This window comes from Watersipora subatra, chromosome 8 (assembly GCF_963576615.1).
Source record: "Watersipora subatra chromosome 8, tzWatSuba1.1, whole genome shotgun sequence".
Taxonomy (NCBI): domain Eukaryota; kingdom Metazoa; phylum Bryozoa; class Gymnolaemata; order Cheilostomatida; family Watersiporidae; genus Watersipora; species Watersipora subatra.
The window spans coordinates 33,612,165-33,632,300 of NC_088715.1; the positions used below are offsets into that span (position 1 = coordinate 33,612,165).

The following is a 20,136-nucleotide window of genomic DNA, read 5'->3' on the forward strand; positions in this document are numbered from 1 at the left end:
AGGCACATGTGAATGGGAATTGTAGAAAAACAGCTTTTTTTTGTGGGGGCCAGTGGTCACTCTATGCAAGCAACAGTTGCTGGGCCTGTGCATCGCCTCGATTACTTTCAACCAGGTATCGCCACTGACATATCGCTCTCACTAGACTGTTTATTTCTTTGACTCGGCAGGCAGCTTTTATATTTTGAATCATAACCTCAGCCTCAGCGCTTCTGTCGGGATCAGTTTCGTAACGGGCTCAGTCTCAGATATACAAAAGACCCGGTCCTGCTCTCTTGGACTCTTCCGCCCAATCCAGATGTTTTTGAATTTTGGGGAATGCTTCACTCAATTCTTCACTTAGTCGGCTGTTTGGCATTTCTTTTCAGGAGTGGTTCTAAGAAGGTCTCGACTGCTCGCATGGAAATAAAATACCAATTTGAGGTGACTTTACACGAGTTATTTTGTGTGAAACAGATTTGCCCATGGAAGCAGCCTAGCTAGAACACTCACTTTCTAATAATATTAGCAAATATTAAACATATTATGTTTAAGGTCCCACTACCTCACTCGAGTTAGCCGAGCCCATGCTTTTAAAAGCAGAGCAAGACTCTTGGTTTGAGTTTAGCAGCCAGCCAAGCATATTTCATGTCCTGTTTCTATTGACTCTGGCAGGCCCAACATATCTGTAAGAGAGTTTACTGTCTCACTTAATTGAGTCAGATTGACAGGTTTGTTAGAAGTTAGATTAGTGTTCATAGTGTGCATACCGGCATATTTCAGAGAATGTTTTTGCTCACTTTAAGGTGCTGAAGCAAATGACCCTGTTCCACTAACCTCCCGAGATTGTGGTATTTTCTCGGCCCCTGTAGTTCTGTGCCAGAGTTGTTCAGGTTTGTCTGCCATTGTCGATAGCTATACCTACTCTCCATGCCGACCTGGTTGCTGAGTGATCTGAGCAGGTCGGGGTTGGGCTGAGTTTCACCAGTTTCCCTTCAACACAGGCTCAAAGGCAGGACCCGAACTGGCTTTTCTGGAACATCGCATTTCTGCCTATTCAACTGGCTCCAGATTTCCTTTAGTTGGGCCTTGTGTTCTTGGCTAACCTTTATATCCTTTGTAGCTTCAGCCATGTTGTTTGCCAGCTTCAACTTAGCCCTCAACTTAATTTGAGCTTTGTACTTTCTGGTTCTGGCCCCTTTTATGTTAGGGCCTCTACAAGCTTCAATAGTAGCTAGCATTCATCCTAGCTCCTTTGGCCAGACCTGAAAGGGTTCAAGCTGGCTGTCACTTTGCGCAGAGGGTTTCTCTTGGAACTCTAATATGCAAGCGTGGGAGACTTTAATGACCTCGTGTAACCCACCAATTTTGCATAAAGTTTTGGGTTATCTCCTTGCTTTCGCCTTCTATTCATGTGCCAAACTCAGGTTCCCGAAGTGTATAGTGAGTGTTTTAATCAGTCTTTCTTGTGGAGGGTTGCATGCACTTCCTTCAGATTATTCAGTGTTTCTACCACATATTTGTATAAGAGCTAGTCTCTGTGGGTGGTGCGCCAAACTTCAGCTGGTCTGTCAGGTGAAACTTTGAGCTGGGCATCAAAAGATTAGTCGTCTCTTCGGTGCCCGAGTGAGGTGTACTCAGGTACACTTTCATCAACTGGGGAAGTAACCTGTCTCACTCCGCTTAACCTCAGGTCAGCAGTAGTGCTCGCGAAAATTCATTCAGCTGTATTGTAATTACATTTAACCATATCATTAGCTTGAAGGTGCTAGAGAGTGGTCTGACCTTTTGGACTTGCTAGAGCTGGCAGAGCTTCATCATTAGTTGACTTTCGAACACTGTCATGTAGTCGTCGTAAATTGTTTTATGGGCCTCTAGCAGGTCCGTAAAACAGAATTAAAGTGATGGTCCATATTAAAGTGACATGCTAATAACAGGACCTACTTACTGTCTCTCTGCGTTACCAACATTGGTCTCACCAGCTCCATGGAACTAACTTCTGCCAGGAGCATCCACTATAAAGCCTATGCCTATCCCCGGCTGTTTTGGTGCCACCACGATATCCTCGTTGGCAGTATTCACAGTTTTTAATTAGTCTCCTTATTGTGGCTGTCATTCCTGACCAGTACCAGGTCAGTAGCAGCTGGCTGGTTGATTTATCTACTCCAGAGTGAGACAGGATGTAAGGCTTCCAAAATATTGGTTCCTTTATGGCCGGCAGCAAGACATCATTGACGTGGGCCATATGAAGATATTCAAATCTGAAAAATGGTCGGATCCGGTATAGTGGTCAGAGTTCCTGACTTCTCAACAGCTGATGTCGAGTCAATTTTTCTGCTGGAGTGATTGCGTCATTTCAATGACAGCTAGACGCTGGCCAGCCGTTTGTATCTGGACCAGCTTCTTGTCACCATGCCCTCAAGTCATTACCAGAGCGGTGTCACAGAGTCCTAGGACAGCCTCGGTCAATTCTGGGTTGGCTCCCCAGCTGTCGTAGTGGCAGCAAATGAGTCCATGCAACGGACTGTTGTGCGCGGCCTTGGTGACCCCTGAGATAGCTGTTGAGCTTTCCTCAAGTCTTTATGACAAGATTTTTTTTCTATGACAAGTTCCTTGTGAGCTAGTTTTTTGTCTCTTAGCTTGATGAGCTTGCATCCTGGCAGGTTTGCCTGCTGAGCCAATCAGTGTTCTTGAGACGTGTCAGTGTTCGTGTTCAGGTTTCGGCTCAGTATTTCAGAGTATAGTGAAACACTGCTAGGATTTATAGACACCAGCCTATCTGGTCTGAAGATTCATTCTTATTGCATTGGATAGATTAGCCATTTGAGAGATTAGCCATTAGAAAGAAGCGTGGTCTTGGAAGAAAAAATCTGCCATCCAAAAAATAGAACCGAAAATGTTTCACAGTTTTTCCTACAGCCAACAGCTTTTTCCGGGTAGCACAGTAGCTCTTCCATGTCGGTGCTAAAATCCTACTGAAAAAAATGTTGACTCTTTTGGTCCTGCACTTGTGGGAAATGCAGGAGACTGCCATGACCTCTGCTCTCTTGTCTCTCCAGTTCTTCTTTTATATCATTGTGTCTTCTGCTGGCTTCTTTCCATTGGTCGCTCAGTCTTCTCTCAGCCTCGGCTACCTTCTCTCAGCCAACCGGGTTCTTATTGATGATCCTGTCTTTTGCTGAGCCGTCGCTTGGTCCAGTCATATCGTCAGCCTTGGATTCGACTAGGCAGATGGCCTATGAACACTATATATACTGTCTGTAAGTGTGTTACTAACATTGTTAGTAGCATATGTCTAATAACACTATAATTGTTGTCTGTATGTTACTAAAATTGCTAGTAACGCATGTGTACTAACACTATATATACTGTATTTAACTATGTTACTAACATTGCTATTAATACATGTCTACTAACACTATACAGGGTGTCTGTCAATCACAGCTACTCTAACAATTAAATGAATCAGTTTGTACATTAGGATATGCACTGCATGACAAATTGTAGTATTTATATGTCTGAATAGCATTTGTGTGCAGAAAGCCATTTATTTTTAGGTAGGTTTATGAACTATATATGTACAACTCCAATCTGCCTGTTACTTCAATCTCACGTCTTTAAAGGAAGTCATGAGTTTCTGCGATTATTAAGGGTTGCAAGTAGTTGATTGAATACAGCTTGTCATTTCATTGTCTCTCAGCTGTTGAACACATATTAATTGAAACTGTTGCGATATCTCTGTCTACCCAAATTAGGTTTTATTAAAAACTTTGCTATTATATGTCAAAGTTACACACAAGATCTCCAACAGCAAGTGCTTTCTTTAGTAAACTAGACTGTTTAACTATTGTCACCTTTAAGTATGAAGACTTATATTAGGTGTATGCTTTACAGTCTCAAGTTCAAGTTGTATTCATTTAACTGACATTCCCATTGAACATATCATTCGAAGATGCCACTGTTGATATAATTATAGTAAGTCACCTTACCACATCAAGGTCAGAAGGAAACATCATGCTGATCCTTTTAGCATTTGCAGCCTCTGCTTCATCAGCTTCTGTACGTTCGAACAAGCTTTTTGATCCAACTTCTGCATCCGTACTCTTTTCTAAAGAAGGTACACAAGTCTTAAATTTTTTGGCTAACCAATAAGCAAGCTGCAAGATTGGCCTATTTCTAATACTGCTCCAATCCTTTTTTGACTAATTTGTTTTAATTTTGTTTTGCATTCAACTCATCTTTTTATATCACTTTTACATTTATCACATCAAGTTCAAATGTTGTTTTAGCTTTTAGACCAGATGTTATTCAACTAAAATATACCAATATTCATTAATGCATTGAAACAGATTAAACATATTTCAAGTTTAGAGTGACACATTTTTTATCTATTGCAGCACTAAAAAGTTACGAAAAAATTTGAGCAAGTTATTAACCGGTCTGGATATTATCGCAAAATATCCCGAAAAATGCTCAAAAATTAGAATAGAATCTTTCAGTGGTAAAGCGAGTTATATCTTTAGATATAAATTTAGCACAATTGGACATAAGCATTGCATGTTTATGTTTATATCAGTATTTTAGGGAAATAATTGTGCTATACAATCATCTACTAAGAAAGGTTGGTGTGATAAAAAAAGTAAATTGTTTTTTGTAGCTTAAATTCAGGCACCTAAATTCTTGAAAAGTGAGTAAGTGAATTTCTAATTATTTTGTATAACTGAAATCAAATTACTTGCAGTATGATTATTTTCTTTCAATCTTATTAATTGCATGTTCATATACTTGTGACTTGTGACCGATATATAGTTATTTTAGAGCACCTTCGTTAAATGCTGTTACTTGAGTAAGTTTCTAAAGGTAGAACAGGGTAAACCATGTTTCAAGACATAGAAGACACTCTTTGTAAGTATTTAACTATTTCTCCTTACAACGCAATCCAATATCCCATCTACTGTTTTCAGGTTACCACATTTGATTTGAGGTACCCTCTCCACCTCTTCAATCCTTTTCACTTTGTGCTTATCAAACCTTTATTTTTGATAATTTTTGAATAAAATGTTGTACTATGCAAATATTTTACATAGCTCCATGAATTAATTTTGAACTGGCTTTTATAATACCAAAGAATACATTATTTGAGCTAATGTCGATGTGAAAGCATTTTTAATTTGAAAGTAAAATTTAACCACCCAACATAATGTTATGCATCGTCAGTACAGCAATTTGAGAGCTTTATAACTGTCAAGCAAGTCATTTGGAAAAACTACTATATAACGATCTCACAACCTTAACTGGCTACAGGAATATTAGACACACTTGCAAAAATGTTTAAAAATCACAAGAACCTGTTGCATGGTTGTACTAGCCCTTGATCAGAAAGAATTATAATTTGTCTTAGCTACAAAAGCAACAAGATATGTTTTATTTCATCCTACCATTTGATTTTCCTTTGTTGCATTGATAGGCATATATGATAGCACTTGCTATGAGTAGAACTGCCACTCCGCCACCTACAATGGTTCCAATGACCTCGGGGGTATTATTCAGCTGGTTGCACTCAGGTCCTTTAAGCCCCCAAGCGCACCTGAAACATGATACAATCAGTACTACATAGAGTCAAAGCAGTCTTGTTTTGCAACTATATAACCTAAATACCGCTAGAAGAAAGGCTGTAGAGGTCACTGTGTAGTAGTGAATCAGTTGCTACTTGTTTCTTAGAGCAGCCAAACAAGCTCAATGGTGCTTATGCTTTGTTTGAAGGCTTTTGTACTGTCCATGGTTTATTGGGCAGTAGTTATGCATGAATTGTTTTTAGTGGTTGAGACCAGTGTCGCTTTTGTAAAATGTTGGTAAAAATATTAATTTATGGATGTAGTTTTTATGTAGCTAACAACAATAAAACTATAGATTGATATGTAGTCTAAAACAATGTCTATGCCTTATCAGTCACACTCAACTACCTTTTATAGTAGTACAGCTTTGAAATATATATTGAAATAAACTTTGAAGATACAGCTTTGAAATAAACATATTTAGCCACTACTTATAGCTCTGATGCAGTTTTGCCATGAAATACTTTAAATAAGCATATGAATGGTTATCATGACATAGAGCTCTGCTGATTTTACAAAAAACTGGCCAGTTGACAACTTAACATAATATTTTCAAATGCACCAAGGTTACTGATTTCAAAACCTACTGAAGTGCAGTAGGGTTGCTAGTGCCACTGAAACCTGACCTTGATATTTTTCTAAAATATTTTTTACAAAAACCGGCTCTTTTTGGTTTCAAATACTGATTTATTATATGTTTCCACATAGTGCAGAAATATACCAGTGGTGGTCTTGTTGGTTGGTGGCTGTAGTGAAGGTGATGGCAACGTCCTGAGTAGTAGGGCTAGCTGTTGCTGTCATAGCCCTGCAATACATATAACAATTACTTACATGTATTTTCGTGCAAAAACAAACCAAAAAGCTCAATTTCGGTATTTAAGTTGAACCAATGATATACAGCCCCACAAGGATAGCCGACGGCTGTCATATGGGCGGGGTTTAAGGATGGAGCTCTGTTAGGATTATGCTAGCCTGGGTTTCGGAGCTAACACAACTCTTGCGGGGCGATCGCATTGCCTTGTTAGGTTTTGAAAAACGTGACTCGCTGTTATCGTTTCATTAGCTCATTCAGTCAGGAGACCCGCGGTTCACAATAGCAAACCTTGAATTTCTACAATATAGGGGTGATACCTAACCAAAATAATACATCCATACAAAATAAGACATTTCAAATTACCTACTTTTAGTAATTTTAAAATTTGTAAAGGTTGTAGTATATGCCTAAAGTTGAATATAATTTACCCGAACAACGGCTTTTTTTCCTAGTATTTGATTAATATTTTGCCACCCCTAATAAAAAATGACAAAGTCTTTCATCGTTTTCACATTGTTTTACCTGACCAATGAGATAGGACAGCAGGCAAAGCTGTGCAGTGTAGTTTTCATACTCAAAATCTAAATAAAAAACCGAATTTGAGCTATTTTACCATAGTGACTATTAATATTACGAATGCTTGCAAATGGCAACTGACTGATCATAATGGTGACAATATTGGGATACTATATTTATTTGACAACAAAGTGAATTCACCAGATAAGTAAAATAATCACTATAGTTCATAATATTTGTAAATTTACAAGGGGCTTTATTCAGCATATTTGTTTGTTCGGGTGCCGTGTTCGGATTCATCCCAATAGAGCTCCATCATTAAACCCCGCCCATATGAGGGCCATCGGCTATCCTTGGGGGCAGTATACCATTGGTTGAACCAAGTCAATATGTTTTTTTCAAGCAGACTGTATTATCTGATCTCAAGCAAAGCTCCAACTTTAATCTTGAAATACAAAGTAAAACTTGTAATTTTGATCATAGAACAGACTGACCAATTACAACCATAAAACCTTCAATAAATAATTATGCTTTTAAATTATATGGTTCTCACCGCTTAGAGTTATATTCAAATTTGCTCAAATCTGTGAAAGACTGAGTGTTCAAAATGATATTAGGTATGTCTGTGACATTGACAGAAATGCTGGTTTTCCATCCCTCTATACGATCCTTGTATGCACTAATTTCGCCAAAAGTAGTAGAGTTGAGCTGGTCTGCCAAATCGGTTTGCAGTGCTATAGCCATATAGCTCTTCATGCTGTGGTCATTTTTGCCAATCAAAGTGGAATTAGTTTTACATTCATACTTGGTTCCGGTAAGTGAGCAGCAAGTCACATTGCTCATAGCAGAAAAGTTGTTAAATGCTAATTCCATCTATAAAAAGTGAGATAAATCATAAAAATCATTATTTATATAGAAGGTACCTGTATACAGTGACAAGAAAGCAAAATATGATATAAAATTTATATATATATATATATATATATATATATATTTCATATTATATGCTATAGAAATAATATGTACACGTGTATACGTGTATACTTATATACAGTGAAACATGGATAACTCGCCCTCGGATATAGCGAACACATGGTTAACTCGACTGGATTTGCTTGGTCCGTTCCCACGTAATGATAAATGGCTCTATATAACTCGAATTCAACACTGTTATAACGAACTGTTTTTTGCCCAAAGGCTACCGAAACGGTTGCTATCGCTTTAGAAAATCACTTTATTCCAAGCCATAGAGGTAAACCTCAACTTTTCGTAATTCATAAGCGTCGTTATTACCTCCATCAGCAAAATATTTTTGTCAACGACTGTTCTAAAGGTTTGGTGAAATTTGATTTATACTGCTATACGATGAATAGAATGGGCTAGCCGGGTCACGGGCGCAAGGATTTTCGCCATGCACATACAAAACAAAAACAGCATGTTGTTTTTGTTTTGTATTTGCGTGGCGAAAATCCTTCGAGTGCGTGACCCGGCTAGCCCGTGATGAATAGTTTTCCGACGTTGATTCCGTGTTGAATTAACGTCGGAATGTTGAATGTTTAAAACGTCTTAAGAATTGTTGTAGTCAAACGTATACGTTGTCTTAGCTAAAAAAACTATTCACCATTTGACCTAAACACAAAATACGTGTGTACATTCAATAAGTATCCATTCAAAAAGCGTGAGTGATATACAATGTACCGTAAAACCTCGTAAAACTTTTAATTGAACTGCCTCGGAGTGTTGCTCTTAACGAATCCCACGTAAAGTAAGGTAATCTTTCCATCAACTTCAAGAAAGATCGGCAAAATTGATCGTGGGTAAAACGCTCAAAAGAAAAAGATGTCTTTTTTTTGAGCATTTCAGCAACGATCAAGTTTTGCCAATGTCAATCTAAAAAACGTCCTGGCAATAACATCACCTCAAACAACAAACCAATCTCAAGTGATAGAAAAATCTCTATACTTTTTGATAAAAACGTTTTAAACTTTACATTAGAAGCATTTAATTTGAAACAAGCCATTTGTGCTTTTGATTGATATTATAGTTTGTATATGTTCATGTATCTACTAATAAATAAGTAAATACATGGACTTGTGACAGTGCTCTGATAACTTGAACACTCTGATAATTCAAACACTTTTGCTCGGTCCCTTGAAGTTTGAGTTATCCGAGTTTCACTGTATATATATATATATATATATATATATATATATATATATATGCATATATATATGTATATATATACTTGTCAAAGTAAGCCGTTTGTTTGGCGTTGTAGATGTCTAGCTATAGCTATTACAATCTTGAAATAAAGAATCTGCAAAGCAAAAGATTTCACCTCTATAACTTTCATTCACCAGCCCGACACCTGATGATTTGAAATTGATATTTTTGCTAGGCAATATATGTCGGTATATGGGAGCAAATAGGTACAGCTTTCGGTCATGACGCAAAGTGGTGGCGCAACATCATGAGGTAGGTCTTAGTAGTAAGGTTACTGAGGTTATTCATTGGCAAAGGCTAGGCTAATAGCAAGTGGCAGACAACTCTCATTACCTCTCATTGTTTACAAGTTAGTTTTTAATACCTGGCAACGTCGGGTAGCACCGCTAGTATATGTATATTTATATGTATATATGTATATGTGTATAAACGTATATACGTATATACGTATCTACGTATCTACGTATCTACGTATACACGTATACACGTATACAAATATACACGTATACATGTATATATGTATATATGAGTATAGGTGTATATATCTATACATATAAATGTCAAAGTTTGTCTGTCTGTATGTTCATAGCTAATAAAATCTTAGAATTGAAAGCTCACATCCTGCTGAATTGGAACTCTCAAAAATTGAAACCACAACTTTCGAACCATGCGCCTAGCCACCAAGCTGTTATGTTCTTATGATTCAATCACTTTTAGCTTACACCGTATACCCTGTGAACTTTTTTAGCTCAATGAAATATGTTGCTTTTTTGTTGTCACCGTACTAGGGCTAACTTGTTTTCCGCAAAATGGTATTAACAACAATTTCTCTCAAAATTAAAATTTGGCGATTTTATCTCAGTTAAGCGTCCTCCGATATGGTAAAACCGACTTTGCAAACAGATAATTAATAAAATTTTTGGTAAATGTTTAGAGAAATGCACACTGAAACTTCTTTCCTGTACATTTTAGTATGTAAGCTAAATCCATATAATATAGATTCAGCACCTTATGATACACATCTGTCTTGAAGATAAGAACTCTGCATGTGGTACATGGTAGTGTTACATTTTCTTGCAGATCATGGTCACAAAATGCACTAAAGTTATTATCGGTAACTATAGTTACTGGGTAGTTACTACGGTTAACATATTATTTTGTTACTATTATTTATGATGATTTTGATGATTTTTATCCGGCAGGGAATGCATTAGAAAATTATTATGGATTTCTATACCACTTTATACGTATATATAATATTTTAGCTCTATGATGCCAACACTAAAAAAAATAAATTAAATATAATCAAATACCAAGTAGTTTTTCATATTATCGTAGCGATACATACATTTATATGCATACATTTGTTTAGGTATATATTAATATACACATAAATACAAAAAGATAAATAAGTATAAATATTTATATTTTTATAAATATATATATTTATGTTTATAAATATATACTGTATATATTTATATATATATATCTACATAAACATATATGTATACATGTATAATACATGTATATAGATATATATATATATATATATATATATATATATATATATATATATATATATATATATATATATATATATATGCACGCCGGGTGGCACAGCTAGTATGTATATATGTATATATATATATATATAAATATATATATGCTGTATATACTAGCTGTGCCACCCGGCGTTGCCCATGTAATAGAAGAGTCTTTGGACAGAAAATTTATTTGTATTTAACATATAACAACATTTGTCATTATAAGTTTCAAAGTACATATCATGAGAGAAGTGTGTCGTGTAGTTGAAATAAACTAAGAGAAAAATAAAAACAACTGTAAAGGTTTTAAAACTTAGTCAAACAACTGTACCTTTCAAGCTAGTGGCCTGGCATATTGCCAATGGAAACTCCACTAAGTTAGTTAATTAGGTTAGGCTTACAATGATAGTAAGAAATCATTTCCATAAAATTCCATGAATTTGAGTCTTTATTTTTGTCAAGCTCAGCTGTTCTAATAATAGCTATAGCCATACATACAGACATATGGACTTTGAGAAATATATATATAGATATATATATATATGTATATATCTATATATATCGTATTGGTATTGGGATTTGGGTCCCTTGCCTAAGCTCTGAGCCGCACTGATGAGGCTTCAATAGCCGAAACAGAGCTGTTTCTAGCATGAGTATATGCTCCCTCACTTCGGTTTGGTTGAGCACTCTGTGAGAGGTGTGGCACTATTAGCCTTTGTGTAAACCTCATCACCTTTGTGATTTGAGCACTCTGGTGTAAGCAGATTGACTTTTTAAAAGTCTGTGAGACAACTTAGTTGTTTCATGGCAGGAAGTCAACGCTCACCTTTTAATAGGATTTGTGTTCATTGCCCAAGCTCTGAGCTGCGCTGATGAGGCTTCAATGGCCGAAACAGTACTGCCTGTAGCACAAGTGTATATATACATGTATATATATATAGATATCTATATATACCTATATATATACATATATGTATATACATATATGTATATACATATATATATACATATACATACATATACATATATATACATATATATACATATATATATATACATATATATATACATATATATATACATATATATATATATATATATATATATATATATATATATATATATATATATATATATATATATATATATATATATACATAAATATAGTAATGTATATATATATATATATACATATATGATCTCAACATTTTTTACTTTTGTATGTATATATCTAGTCTAAAAAGCTATTTTTCCTTACCGATTTTACGATTGCCACACGAAGTATTACCCATGATTCCTCAGTCAATTGTGAGGCGTCAGTTATAGGTGGTGGTATGGTGATACTGTGATATTTTATTTCAGGAAAATTTGGTCTGGCAGTTATAGCAACATTAGAGGTCGGTATGATAGGTGTTAGCGTGATATTCTCCACTGTTGCTGCTTTCTGGATATTTAATTTTAACTGTTCATTCCAGTACTGGATGAAGCTGTTAGAGGTTGTGGTTGGTCGAAATCTAGTTGTGGGACTCAATTCTGAAGCACTTCTCAGTGTTGAAACAACTTTGCATTCAAAATTTTCGACAGTTAGGCTGATGCAATCAACTTTTTGAAAACTAGGAGCTGTGTTCAATCGAGCAAGATAGTCGTGAAGCTAAAACACAGAAATACAGCATTGCATGTAATCCGTGAAAGCTTTAATGTCTGATATAATAAGTTGCAATCAGAATGAATGTAGTAGTTAGCATTCCACAAAATCTTTAAATTAATTAGAAACCGAAAACGTTTGAGCGTTTTGTTATTAAGAGAACCTCAGAGACAATGATAGTGGGCTTCTTTAGGCTGCTGTGCTCAATGGTAAAAGAAGTAAGTGGAGTAACGATATAAAAGCTGAGCAACTGTTCTAACAAACATTTTACTAGCAAGTGAACTCTTTCATACAGTTGGATAACACTGGTACCACAGATGTAGCTTAATCGTCATTGAAAACTGCAAAATTGAGTTCGTTTCACTTTAGAGAAGCCATATAACTTTGGTTTTTCTCTTTATATCTTCAAACTGAAAAGTGCAAACTTTTACATACTTTCACGATAATTTGGTTTTATTTTGTATCATTTTAAAAACAAATTAATCAAGGTTCACATGACGCAATAACTGACTAAGTTGGTTCCCAAAAAACTGATGTTTATTTTAGATAAAGTAAAATATTGTGAAAAACTGTTTTCTTTTTGAGTGGTAGTGTTTTCATTTAGTCATTTGATTTAGTAAAAGAGCAGTATCTCACAGGTCTAGTTCCTATCATTTTTAGATCCTGTCACTACAATTTTATCCATATGGTTAATATATATTCTACCAAGATGCATTTTGCATTATATTACCGCCATGACCTAGCTGGTTACCTATTCTATTGCTGCACTGACATAGCTTGGTATCTTGGGTTGCACAGCCCTCACCCAGATGAGTATTTTTGTTCCCATAACTAATAACTACTCTGTTCACTTTTCCTGCACAATCACAAAATTGTGATAAACAAAAATTAGTTAAAAAATTTGTTTAGCTGATTACTCAAAAATATCTTGAATTTCAGCGACTTTGAAATATTGAATGCAAATTTTGAAACGCGAAAACTTAATCATTCAATTTTGCAAACATTATTTTACTGAAACTGAATAAGATCAATGTAACAATTACGCAAACAAAACTTTATTTTATCACAATCAGTTATATTTATTCGTTTAATTGTAAACAGTTTTAAAATTTAAGGTATTGAAAAAATATGTTCCAAAATTATTAAACATTTTTTTATGGAAAAAAACCTTTCCAAAGTAAGTTTTGGAGATCGTATCAGACATTCTCCAACACACTTCTTGATAAATACAACATGCCGAAGTTGGCTGTTACACCAACCCAAACATAAAAATGAAGAACAGCATCCATGAAACAAACAATACTTTATAAAGATGTTGAAATCATACTGAAATATTATTACTATATTATATATTACTATATTCCTGATTAAGTTCTTTGCAGTAAATTCACTGTTAAAACACAGAAACTATTTTTTAAGCCAAAATAAAATACGAAACTTTTTTATTGATTTCATATTGTGATAAAACAATTCTTTACTACACAAGCTTATGACACCAATTGAAATCAAGGAGAAAATATTAAATATAGAGCAAATCACCAGGACGGTTGCTCAAATGTTAATACATAGCAACAGTCTCTGATCCAAAAGAAATTTTTAAGTATGAGAAAAACTCTACAACCACCAGACCAAGTATTGCCAGACAAGAACTAAGAGACAGAGTTCATTCGTGACCTGCTGACCACTTTTAACAACTGTTTTATACTATGATTGGCAGACTAAATGAAAAAATGGCTCAACAAAGGGTATTGCGTGTGCAACTTATCACATGCATTATTGCGTTAAACTTTGCCATATGATTTTGATATTTGATAAAGAGATCACAAAAACTTACAGCATAAAAAGCAACTCAAATGCAACTCCTTAAACATAAATAAAATCAATTTTGTATGTATGAGATGTTGGGTAATATAAAAGAAAAATCATACCTTACAGTTAGCTGACTTACGGTTTTTAGAATAACGTTGACATAGACTTTGGTAGCAATATCATTGTTCTCTGCTAATGACAGTGGAATGTTGAATGTGAAGATTTCCGATGCTACTTCTGAGGTTGTTATTGTTGTAGTAGTTGCTGTCGCTGTTGTTTTAACTGTAGTAAAAATTGGCTTAGCAGTTGTGTTATTATTTGAGATAGATGTTGCTGTTGCGGTTGGGGCAGTGAATTGGGTTGGAACATTCACTGAATTGACTTCAGTTGATCTTGGCACAGTTGCAGCAGATCGCCAAAAAAGAGAGTTGGACGGTTTAACTGTATTTGTAGTAAGGTCTACAGCAATGGGTAAAGTAATTTTTGTGGCTGTGTTGGCGGTAAAGGCTGAGTTGGTGGGGAATTTAGTCAAATAGGCAGTCTTTTTAGTCAAAACTTTGGTGGTAGTTTGCGGAGTTGTTGTAATAGGATTGGTAGTGGCTTTGGATTTACGAGAAGCTTTACTTGTAAGTATTGTTGTAATTGGAGTATTTGTTCTTCTCAGTTTAGTTGTTGCTGCTGGTTCAGTAGATGTCATCGTAGAAGTCATTGTAGTCGAGTCAGATGCTAGTGCTTGTTTAGTAGTGACTCCTTTTTTAGGAAGGGTTACACTTGATGGTGATGTTTTTGTCGGATAAGCTGCATTCGTTGATAGGCTAACATTTGTAGGTTGAGGTGAGGTTAAAGTAGTTGTTTCAGCTGGTTCAGTTGTGGTTGTTGGATTAGCATTGGTTTTCGATTTAATTTTGCTCGTGACTGCTGTTGTAGTGTCTGTTATAGTGAAGGTTGTACGTTTAGTATCAGGTGTTAGATTAGCAGTCTTTGTAGTCAAAAATCCAGTGGTAGTTTGAGAAATTGTCGTAATCGGATCAGTAGTGGCTTTGAATTTAGGAGGAGCTTTACTTGAAAGCATGGCTGTAGTTGGAGTTGTTCTTGTTGGTTTAGTAGTAGTTGCTGGTGCTGTAGATGTCATTGCAAAAGTCATTGTAGTCGAGTCAGATGCTATTAATTGTTTAGTAGTGACTCCTTTCTTAGGTAGGGTTACGCTTGATGGTGATGTTTTTGTCGGATTAGCTGCGGTCGTTAATAGGCTAGCATTTGTAGATTGAGGTGAGGTTGAAGTAGTTGTTTTAGCTGGTTCAGTTGTGGTTGTTGGATTAGCATTGGTTTGCGATTTAATGCTGTTTGCGACTGTAGGTGTAGTGTTTGTTATAGTGGTTGTTGTACGTTTAGTATTGGGTGTTAAATTTGCAGTCTTTGTAGTCAAAAATCCAGTGGTAGTTAGCGGAATTGTCATAATCAGATTGGTAGTGGCTTTGGATTTGGGAAGAGTTTTACTTGAAAGCATGGTTGTAGTGGGAGAAGTTGTTCTTGTTGGTTTAGTAGTTGCTGCTGGTGCTGTAGATGTCATCATAAAAGTCATTGTAGTCGAGTCAGATGCTATTGCTTGATTAGTAGTGGCTCTTTTTTTAGGTAGGGCTACACTTGATGGTGATGTATTTGTCGGTTTTGCTGCAGTCGTTGATAGGTTAGCATTTGTTGATTGAGGTGTGGTTAAAGTTGAAGTAGTGATTTCAGCTGGTTCAGTTGTGGTAGCATTGGTTTTCGATTTAATGCTGCTTGTGACTGTTGTTGTAGTGTCTGTTATAGTGGTTGTTGTAAGTTCAGTATCGGGTGTTAGTCTATCAGTCCTTGTAGTCAAAAACCCAGTGGTAGTTAGCGGAATTGTCGTAATCGGATCGGTAGTGACTTTGGACCTAGGAGGAGTTTTACTTGAAAGCATGGTTGTAGTTGGAGTAGTTGTTCTTGTTGGTTTAGTAGTTGTTGCTGGTGCTGTAGATGTCATCATAAAAGTCATTGTAGTCGAGTCAGATGCTATTGATTGATTAGTAGTGGCTCTTTTTTTAGGTAGGGCTACACTTGATGGTGATGTTTTTGTCGGATTAGCTGCAGTTGTAGATAGGCTAGCATTTGTAGATTGAGGTGTGGTTAAAGTTGAAGTAGTGGTTTCAGCTGGTTCAGTTGTGGTAGATGGAATAGCATTGGTTTGCGATTTTATGCTGTTTGTGACTGTTGTTGTAGTGTCTGTTATAGTGGTTGTTGTAAGTTTAGTATCGGGTGTTAGATTAGCAGTCTTTGTTGTCAAAAATCCAGTGGTAGTAGGCGGAAATGTTGTAATCGGATGAGTAATGGCTTTGATTTTAGGGGGAGCTTTACTTGAAAGCATGGTTGTAGTTGGAGTAGTTGTTCTTGTCGGTTTAGTAGTTGCTGCTGGTGCTGTAGATGTCATCATAAAAGTCATTGTAGTCCAGTCAGATGCTATTGCTTGATTAGTGGTGGCACTCTTTTTAGGTAGGGCTACACTTGATGGTGATGTATTTGTCGGTTTTGCTGCAGTCGTTGATAGGTTAGCATTTGTAGATTGAGGTGTGGTTAAGGTTGAAATAGTGATTTCAGCTGGTTCAGTTGTGGTAGCATTGGTTTTCGATTTAATGCTGCTTGTGACTGTTGTTGTAGTGTCTGTTATAGTGGTTGTTGTAAGTTTAGTATCGGGTGTTAAATTAGCAGTCTTTGTTGTCAAAAACCCAGTGGTAGTTAGCGAAATTGTCGTAATCGGATCGGTAGTGGCTTTGGACCTAGGAGGAGTTTTACTTGAAAGCATGATTGTAGTTGGAGTAGTTGTTCTTGTCGGTTTAGTAGTTGCTGCTGGTGCTGTAGATGTCATCATAAAAGTCATTGTAGTCGAGTCAGATGCTATTGCTTGGTTAGTAGTGGCTCTTTTTTTAGGTAGGGCTACACTTGATGGTGATGTATTTGTCGGTTTTGCTGCAGTCGTTGATAGGCTAGCATTTGTAGGTTGAGGTGTGGTTAAAGTTGAAGTAGTGGTTTCAGCTGGTTCAGTTGCGGTTGTTGGACTAGCATTGGTTTTCGATTTAATGCTGCTTGTGACTGTTGTTGTAGTGTCTGTTATAGTGGTTGTTGTAAGTTTAGTATCGGGTGTTAGTCTATCAGTCCTTGTAGTCAAAAACCCAGTGGTAGTTAGCGGAATTGTCGTAATCGGATTGGTAGTGGCTTTGGACCTAGGAGGAGTTTTGCTTGAAAGCGTGGTTGTAGTTGGAGCAGTTGTTCTTGTTGGTTTAGTAGTTGTTGCCGGTGCTGTAGATGTCATCATAAAAGTCATTGTAGTCCAGTCAGATGCTATTACTTGATTAGTAGTGTTTTTTTTTTAGGTAGGGCTACGCTTGATGGTGATGTATTTGTCGGTTTTGCTGCAGTTGTTGATAGGTTAGCATTTGTTGATTGAGGTGTGGTTAAAGTTGAAGTAGTGATTTCAGCTGGTTCAGTTGTGGTAGCATTGGTTTTCGATTTAATGCTGCTTGTGACTGTTGTTGTAGTGTCTGTTATAGTGGTTGTTGTAAGTTTAGTATCGGGTGTTAAATTAGCAGTCTTTGTTGTCAAAAACCCAGTGGTAGTTAGCGAAATTGTCGTAATCGGATCGGTAGTGGCTTTGGACCTAGGAGGAGTTTTGCTTGAAAGCATGGTTGTAGTTGGAGCAGTTGTTCTTGATGGTTTAATAGTTGTTGCCGGTGCTGTAGATGTCATCATAAAAGTCATTGTAGTCGAGTCAGATGCTTTTACTTGATTAGTAGTGGCTCTCTTTTTAGGTAGGGCTACACTTGATGGTGATGTTTTTGTCGGATTAGCTGCAGTTGTTGATAGGTTAGCATTTGTAGATTGAGGTGTGGTTAAAGTTGAAGTAGTGATTTCAGCTGGTTCAGTTGTGGTAGATGGAATAGCATTGGTTTGCGATTCAATGCTGTTTGTGACTGTTGTTGTAGTGTCTGTTATAGTGGTTGTTGTAAGTTTAGTATCGGGTGTTAGATTAGCAGTCTTTGTTGTCAAAAACCCAGTGGTAGTTAGCGGAATTGTCGTAATCGGATCGGTAGTGGCTTTGGACCTAGGAGGAGTTTTGCTTGAAAGCATGGTTGTAGTTGGAGCAGTTGTTCTTGTTGGTTTAATAGTTGTTGCCGGTGCTGTAGATGTCATCATAGAAGTCATTGTAGTCGAGTCAGATGCTTTTACTTGATTAGTAGTTGCCCTCTTTTTAGGTAGGGCTACACTTGATGGTGATGTTTTTGTCGGATTAGCTGCAGTTGTTGATAGGTTAGCATTTGTAGATTGAGGTGTGGTTAAAGTTGAAGTAGTGATTTCAGCTGGTTCAGTTGTGGTAGATGGAATAGCTTTGGTTTGCGATTCAATGCTGTTTGTGACTGTTGTCGTAGTGTCTGTTATAGTGGTTGTTGTAAGTTCAGTATCGGGTGTTAGTCTATCAGTCCTTGTAATCAAAAACCCATTGGTAGTTAGCGGAATTGTCGTAATCGGATTGGTAGTGGCTTTGGACCTAGGATGAGTTTTACTTGAAAGCATGGTTGTAGTTGGAGTAGTTGTTCTTGTTGGTTTAGTAGTTGTTGCCGATGCTGTAGATGTCATCATAAAAGTCATTGTAGTCGAGTCAGATGTTTTTACTTGATTAGTAGTGGCTCTCTTTTTAGGTAGGGCTACACTTGATGGTGATGTTTTTGTCGGATTAGCTGCAGTTGTTGATAGGTTAGCATTTGTAGGTTGAGGTGTGGTTAAAGTTGAAGTAGTGATTTCAGCTGGTTCAGTTGTTGTAGATGGAATAGCATTGGTTTGCGATTTAATGCTGTTTGTGAATGTTGTTGTAGTGTTTGTTATAGTGGTTGTTGTAAGTTTAGTATCGGGCGTTAGATTAGCAGTTTTTGTTGTCAAAAATCCAGTGGTAGTTAGCGAAATTGTCGTAATCGGATCAGTAGTGGCTTTGAATTTAGGAGGAGTTTTACTTGAAAGCATGGTTGTAGTTGGAGTAGTTGTTCTTGTTGGTTAAGTAGTTGTTGCTGGTGCTGTAGATGTCATCATAAAAGTCATTGTAGACCAGTCAGATGCTATTACTTGATTAGTAGTGGTTTTTTTTAGGTAGGGCTACGCTTGATGGTGATGTATTTGTCGGTTTTGCTGCAGTCGTTGATAGGCTAGCATTTGTAGATTGAGGTGTGGTTAAAGTTGAAGTAGTGGTTTCAGCTGGTTCAGTTGTGGTTGTTGGACTAGCATTGGTTTTCGAGTTAATGTTGTTTGTGACTGTTGTTGTAGTGTCTGTTATAGTGGTTGTTTTAAGTTTAGTATCGGGTGTTAGTCTATCAGTCCTTGTAGTCAAAAACCCAGTGGTAGTTAGCGGAATTGCCGTAATCGGATTGGTAGTGGCTTGGGACCTAGGAGGAGTTTTACTTGAAAGCATGGTTGTAGTTGGAGTAGTTGTTCTTGTTGGTTTAGTAGTTGTTGCTGGTGCTGTAGATGTCATCATAAATTCATTGTAGTCCAGTCAGATGCTATTACTTGATTAGTAGTGGTTTTTTTTTAGGTAGGGCTACGCTTGATGGTGATGTATTTGTCGGTTTTGCTGCAGTCGTTGATAGGTTAGCATTTGTAGATTGAGGTGTGGTTAAAGTTGAAGTAGTGGTTTCAGCTGGTTCAGTTGTGGTTGTTGGACTAGCATTGGTTTTCGATTTAATGCTGCTTGTGACTGTTGTTGTAGTGTCTGTTATAGTGGTTGTTGTAAGTTTAGTATCGGGTGTTAGTCTATCAGTCCTTGTAGTCCAAAACCCAGTGGTAGTTAGCGGAATTGTCGTAATCGGAATGGTAGTGGCTTTGGACCTAGGAGGAGTTTTGCTTGAAAGCGTGGTTGTAGTTGGAGCAGTTGTTCTTGTCGGTTTAATAGTTGTTGCCGGTGCTGTAGATGTCATCATAAAAGTCATT

At 36.6% G+C, this 20,136-nt stretch overlaps 1 protein-coding gene across 1 annotated transcript; it reads right to left on the reverse strand.

The window, feature by feature from the left end:
• Positions 1 to 625: 625 nt before the first annotated feature.
• Positions 626 to 20,135, reverse strand: LOC137402478 (mucin-2-like). The gene is made up of 10 exons (XM_068088979.1): positions 19,717 to 20,135; positions 14,285 to 17,318; positions 7,478 to 7,797; positions 6,316 to 6,399; positions 5,418 to 5,566; positions 3,964 to 4,087; positions 2,410 to 2,557; positions 1,245 to 1,297; positions 817 to 972; positions 626 to 665 (listed from the first exon to the last, which is right to left on the reverse strand). The coding sequence occupies exons 1-10, from the start codon at positions 20,133 to 20,135 to the stop codon at positions 626 to 628; spliced, it is 4,527 nt and encodes a 1,508-aa protein (XP_067945080.1).
• Between the last annotated feature and the right edge of the window lies 1 nt (position 20,136).